A 6,909-nucleotide genomic window follows, 5' to 3' on the forward strand; every position below is an offset into this window, starting at 1 on the left:
AGGGTAACACTGGCTTCATAAAATGTTTGTGACAGGTTTTCTTCCTCTTATCTTTTCTGAAAGAGTTTGTGTAAAGTTGTCACTATTTTTTTTTCATAAATGTTTTGTCGAATTGTTTGTAGAAAACTATTTAAATGTTTTGTAGTAGCCATTCCGATCTGGAGTTTTCCATGTGAAAAGGTGTTTAACTGTGAAGCCAATTTCTCTAATACATATATAGCTATTCAGATTTATTTCTTTTTGTGTGAGTTTTGGGAGAATGTATATTTAAAGAAAGTTGTCTCTTTCATCTAAGTTGTAGAATTTATTGGCATGTAACTGTTCATAATATTCATCTGTTGCCATTTTAATGTCCACAGGATGCCCTCTTTTTTTTTTATGTTTTGTACATACTTTTTATTTGCTGAATAAATGAATGTTTGTCAATATGTACATAACCACATAGAGCGAGCATTAGATTTAGAAAGCAAAATATTTGGGTTCTAATATGCAAAGCCACTTACCAGCTATGAGGGCTTCGGCAAATAACTGAATCCTAGCTCAGCTTCCTCAACTGTAAAAGTAGGTTATTCGGACCTATGTGGCTTACCACACAGGCTTATTGCAAGGTTCAAATGCAGAAACATAAAAGTGCTATGAATACAACTTAGAGCAATACAACCATAACAAGTAACAGCAATGGAATTTCAAGCTGAAATTCACACCCTCGGATTGTACCGATGTACTGATGGAGTCAACGAGAAAGTGACAAAATAGCTGATTACTAATGAGAACGAATATGCCATTCTTCTGAGTGGGAAGAATTCTGCAACATCCTGTAGCTTGTCCCTGCAATTAATCACTTCCCAAGCTTCACAAAGATGTCAGAGACCCACCATCAATAACTCTCTCACAGAAGCACAAGGGCCAAATGTCCCACGTCTATTTACATATGAAATGTGTTTCATACAGTTATGATGGAGTGCATAACACCTGACAGCAGCAAGACCTTTCGTGGAACTGAACGTTGACTACAGTATATCATGCAAGTATCTATATATACACAAAAGAATTCCTTTTCTTAAAAAAAAAAAGTACAAAACATGTTCAGGGATAAATACAAGATATAAAATGCAAAAGAAAACACAAAACGAAACCAAAAAATAGAACTCTCTCAGAGAACTATCAACGGAAGGGACAGAAGAGTACCTCTGCTGCATTTTAATAAAGCAGAACTACCGACGTTAAATATACTCTTGAAATGGCTGAACTAAACCCGGGTGGCTCAGTGCTTAAGGTAACGGCCAATTGCAATACACAGGCGGCTGCATTGATAAGTCGGTGGTTGAAGTTCTGCATCCCGACTCTAAGTACCAGAACGTTTGGCAGTAGCACCCAGAACAGGAAACGCCAACTCTTTTGACAGCAAAGGGTTAAGTCAACTGATTTTTTTTTCTGTCAAGAGCCAGAGAAATACTTGATATTCTTAGTTGTGTTTCTGTAATAGTTAATAAATTACATGACAAAAACCTGACTATATAAATCTATTGGTCTAACTACGTATTTGTAACTTTTATAGTAGTCCAGCCCTTTCGTTACTTTCCCTCCTTGTGCTCTTAAAGCCAGCCTTGCAGATCTGCCCAGAAAAACAGCCCCATTTTTTTTCTTTAAAATAGCCTTCCCCATTCCTCAAAATGGAATTGAGAAAATCAGCATTCCTTATTAGATTCCTGGCTTCAGTTTTTATCCACCCCGGGAAAGGCGCAACCTGCAAGGCTACTTTAAACACTCTTCGGCGTGACCTGAAGACAAAGGCACGCCCACAGTGGAGCGCAGTTGTCTCAAATGTGAACTCACTCCCTCAGGGCAGGCACATCGAGGAAGTGCTAAGACACTTAAAAGTTCCTAGTGTTTTTGAGGCCCACAATTACTTACAATTTATGTAGTGAATTCTAAAAATTAAAAACACTAAAAAAGGCATTATTTTAGCCTGTGATTAGTTAACCCATTCAAAATCCAAACATACAAAATGGTTTATTTGAATTCAGGAACTGCCCCTGTTACTAAGAACTCTGTTTTAAAGAAACAGTACAAAAAGAAAAATTCTAACCCAAACAACTCAAATGGTTTTCCACTAAATACTGATACAAACATGTAGCAAAGAGTATAAAAAGTTATTCATTTAAATATATACAAACTCGTTGAAACTCAAATACTGTTTTAATACTTATCGAGGATATATACGACGAGGTGAAGGAAGGTAAGCTGAAAGAGAATATATTGCAACAGCCTAGACAGTACTGTTAACTCTATTATACTGCAAACCTTTTGTAACAAAAATGTCTTTTTTATTCCAATGTGGACAGGGATTTTCCTCATGGAGCATCTGTGGCTGTTTCTCGGCTGAGCTCATCCTTTTGGATTTGATGAAGGCCATGCCGTGTGTCCGCATGTGAGTGTTTAAGGCAGCCTCAGTTTCAAAAGTTTTTGCGCACACTTTGTACTTTCTGTCTGACACGGTGCCATCGGGGGATTCATCCTCGTGGCTGGGTTTGTTCTCCTGTTGGTTATCTTCCCCAGCCCCATTTTGCTTGGACACTGGCTGAGGTTCCTTTAACTTGTGTACAATGAAGAGGTGCCTGGATAGAGAGACATGAGATGTGTAGCAGAGGCCACACTCCCGGCACTGGTAGGAAGAACCATCGGATTTGTGCTGAGGGATGTGTTCGTGGAACTGCAGCAGGTTTTCAGTGGTGAAGCCACACACGGCACATTTGTGAACCTTAAATACATTGATTTTCAGCTTTTTCAATGGTTGAGTGATTGCTCCTTGGGGAGGCCTGAACTCCAGAACTGGTTCTTCCAACTTCCGCTTGGGACTGGGGACCTTGGTGTCTTCTTTTATTTCTGTTTCCTCCTCATTGGTGGCATCTGTCATTTCTTTCAGGTCAGGGTCCTTGATGCCATGCATCAGCTGGACGTGCTTCTCCAGCATCAGTCGTTTGGTAAAGGTACGTCTGGAGTCTGGGCAGTGTGAGCAGGCGTACGCTTTCCTGATGCCTTTGTGCTTGATCCGGTTGTGCCGGCACAGGCTGTGGGACGAGCTGAAAGACTTGTCACACTAGCGGCAGGGGTGTTTCTTCATTTGCTTCCCGTGCTCCTTCCTCACGTGGGATATGTACACATCTCTCTGCATGGACAGGCGGTCACACTCCCAACACGTCTACCCAGGACTGGCCACTTTCTTGGTTTCCATGGATTTTTTCACAGGAGATGGAGATTTCTTTTCCAATTTCTCTTTCCCATTCATGGATTTGGTGTCCTCTTTGTTCTGATTTGCTGAATTTTGAGTTGTAGGCTTAATGCTCAAAGGCAAGTTTATACCCAAGTTTGGAGGCCCTTCAATACTTTTCAATGTTCCATGCATAGACTTGATATGGTCCATCATAAGTTGCTTCTGTGCATATAAAAGAGAACAGTCTGGACACTTGAAAACAGACACCTTCTGGTTTTCAATGTGTTGGTTAAAGTGGCGATACAGCAAGGTTTGCAGGGTGAACACAGTGTCGCACATGGAACACTTATATATTATTTTTGGTTCTCCTATCTTGATGCCAGGATGCTGTGTGTAGGCGTGGGAATGTGTGCTTGGGGCAGACTTAAACGCCATTGGACAAACAGGACACTTGTGAAGCCTTCACAGTGAGAACCTTGAATGCGAGACTTCAGAGCAGCCACATCAGAGTACACAACATTGCAATGCACACATCAAAAACCAACTCTCCTCGTGTAGTGCAGACAGTTCTTGGTGACGTGGGTCTGGAAGTGCACCGACCTGCAGATGGCCCCGCACTCAGGGCAGGTGTAGGGAGATTTGTGCTGATGGATTCTCTGGTGTGATGCATAACTGCACTGGTTAGGAAGCAGCATCTGGCAGATAGTGCAAGTCTTTTGTCCACTTGTATCTGCAGCCTGCTGGAAATGTGTAGCCAGTGACGTCTCGTCCTGGAAGACTTCATTACACTCCAAACATTTTAGACTATGTCTACACAGTTTGGAGGGGTCTTCATCTAGGGGCATGGCTGGGGTGATGGGAGTGCTTGAAGGAGCCGATATGACTGTCCCAGTTATGCCAGACTGAATTTTTGTGACAGTGTGTGTGCCAGCTCCCACAGGGCTCTGAAGAGTGGAAGTTGAAGTGGAAGTATTGCTTGATGGAGAAACTATCATTTGATCTGCTGGGACTGGCTTTAAAATTAAATAGGAGCATTGCATTACCACCCCTTTCTCCTTATGCCCACAGGCATGGGAAAGGAGGCTGCATTTGTTGTAAAAAACGAGGTTCTTTGTACAATGGTTGCACGTTACTTCGATGCGCACGCTCCGTCTGTCGTAGTGCTGGGTGAGACTCTTTTCAAGTGCAAAGGAGTCCCCACACTCCAAGCACTTGTACCCATCCCTGCATTGGTGGGAGGACTGAGGTTTGGGATGTAAACAGGGACTGGATTGACACTGCTCAGCACCTTGTTGAAAGCTTCCACCACAGAACTCTGCAAGGACGACACCACCTGGACTCGAGACACCTTTTTGGGGGGTTGCGAGGCTGCTGCATTGATTATTGCCTGCTTTATTTGTTGCTGAGGTTTGGTTAGCACTTGGCGGAGTTCAGAGGTGGCCTGGGCATCCTGAGGCAAAAGGTTAAGTTTGGCAAGGTGCACAGTCTTTGGCACGAGTTTGGCGTTGGCCAGGCTGGATGCCGGCACCACGACAGTTTGCTGCTGGATGGCATTGGCGGCTTTAATGATGGCGCTGCTGGTGCTCTGGACAGAGGCAGCAGATATGACCGTGGCTTTCACCGTGGTGTTGTTAGCGAGCTTCAAATTAATGACTTGAGATCCTGCCGTCTTCACAGCAGACACTGGGAGGAAAGCACGAGATATAGCCACAGGCTTGATTGTGACCTGTTTAGGGGTGAGCTCTGCAGGGGAAACTACATTGGTCACGACCGCGGACTGGAGAGGCGGCGCCCTGGGGGGAGAGGAAAGGACGGCGGCTGATGCTGAAGATGACAGAAGGGATGTCACAGAGGCCATCACGGATGCTGTCTGCTCGGAAGGTTTCTTCCCAGAGTCAAGATCCACTTCTGTCAGTACCCTGGTCACTGTTCTCTTGATTTCCCCAGAAGATGTCTTAATGGTTTTTATGCGGACTTTGGAGATTGCTGGTGTGGACCCTGCAGGAGAGGACGGGGATCCCTTGCTGCTGTTCTCACTTGAGATGCTTCTGGGACTATCCGGTTGCTTTAGGGATGGTTTTTTGGTCCCGTCGATCAGATTCTGGGATTCAGGAGACTTGTCGGCGGCTCTCGGACTGTCATTTACTTCTTTTGGTAATGGGGAGGATTCCCTCAAATTGGCCACTGGTTCTTTGCAGGAGTCTGAAGCCGCCTTTTTAGCGCTAAGAGCCGCGATGGCAGCGATGCAGGACGAGAGCTTGGAGGACGACTTTGTCTTTGATGGCACAATGCCGGGAAGGCCAGTGTCGTTCTTCTCGGAGCTCCGCTTCCCATCCAGGACTCTGTTTTCCAGCACCTTGTCAGAGTTTTCCTTCAATTTATCCTCTGCTTTTCTGACTTTAAAAGGTTCATGAACGCTCAGGTTTATAGAATTGGCTTCTGCTTCTCTCTTAACAACTTTGTTTTTCTCCATATTGCCTGACGTGGAGAGTCCCGTTTTGCTGGAGTTTTCCCCTCCCAGTGCCTTCAGCTTATCGTAGTCCTGCTGGGGAGCCGACCCTGTCAACAGGTTCGACCTGAAGCTTGATCGCACATCCTCCTTGTCAGGAGGGTCATCTACCTCGATCTTCTCATCGTCCTCAAACTCTTCAGCACTGGAGATCGGGCTAAACTGGCTGAACGTCGAGTCTTTCAGAGCCACCTCAGAGGCAGGCACATCTCCTTTCCAGGACTTCGCTCCATCTTTACTGTAACTGTCGAGGGAGGACGCTGTGAGAAACCCATTATGGAGGCCATTGCCGGTGGGGTTGTGGCTGTCTTTCTCCCCACCCTCGGACGAGTCGATGTTCCGAACATTCTTGACGATAACGCTGACACCCACGTCAGAAGATGATGGTGCGTGGGAGTCATCCTCTCCGTGAGCGTTCTGTTTCATGTGGCTTTCGTGGTCATCGTGTCCAGACTCAATAGCTGCTTTAGGATCCACCATATCCGGGATGTCAAATGCTGCCAGGAGGTCATCAAAGTCTGGGGTCTTCATATCCCCCATGGTCATGAATTTGAGCAGATGTTCTTGTGAACCTTGACCTTTTGGAAAGACTTTAGACCAATGTTCAGTCACTGTCACACGGCTGCATTCTCAGCAAATAGGAAAGGGTTAAAAGCAGCCCCAGTCAACAGGCCTTTTGGCCTTCATAATTGTCAGAAGCATCCCCAACACCCTTTAGTAGCTTCTAAAAGAAAAAGCACAAAACAGAACATACCCCCCTTCCCGGGGTTGGCCTTCGCGGCGGTCAAGCCTGGGCGTCTGGGCCGCAGCTCGGATGACCTTTGTTCAGCGCGGCGCCGCCGGCGGCTGCTGCTGTGGCTGCTGCTGCTGTCGTCAGAGCGGCGGCGGCGGCGGCTTCCATGTTACCGGCGTGTCATCTGCGTTCCCGCTGCCGGGGTCTGTGTGTGCATGTGCGCTGGAGCCGCCTCGCCGCCGCCGCCGCCTCCCGGAAGATGCCCTCTTTTTAAGTTCCTGGTCAGTCTGGCTAAAAGTCTATTAACCTTCTTAGTGTATACAAAGAATCAGCATTTGGCTTCATTGATTTTTCTCTATTTCTCTATTGACTCATTGGTTTTTGCTCTCATATTTGCTATTTTCTTTCTCCTGCTTACTTTAAGTTTAAGTTACTTTTTTGTATTTTCTTGTA

General features: G+C 45.5%; 1 protein-coding gene across 1 annotated transcript; it reads right to left on the reverse strand.

The window, feature by feature from the left end:
- Positions 1-387: 387 nt before the first annotated feature.
- LOC117068775 (zinc finger protein 532-like) lies at positions 388-6,622 on the reverse strand. The gene is given in 3 exon segments (XM_033186421.1): positions 388-3,669; positions 3,672-4,436; positions 4,439-6,622. Coding segments are annotated over 3 exon segments (3,996 nt in total). The 5' UTR covers positions 6,270-6,622; the 3' UTR covers positions 388-2,269.
- Between the last annotated feature and the right edge of the window lie 287 nt (positions 6,623-6,909).

The sequence above is a fragment of the Trachypithecus francoisi genome, unplaced genomic scaffold (genome assembly GCF_009764315.1).
Source record: "Trachypithecus francoisi isolate TF-2019V2 unplaced genomic scaffold, Tfra_2.0 Lachesis_group21, whole genome shotgun sequence".
Classification (NCBI taxonomy): Eukaryota; Metazoa; Chordata; class Mammalia; order Primates; family Cercopithecidae; genus Trachypithecus; species Trachypithecus francoisi.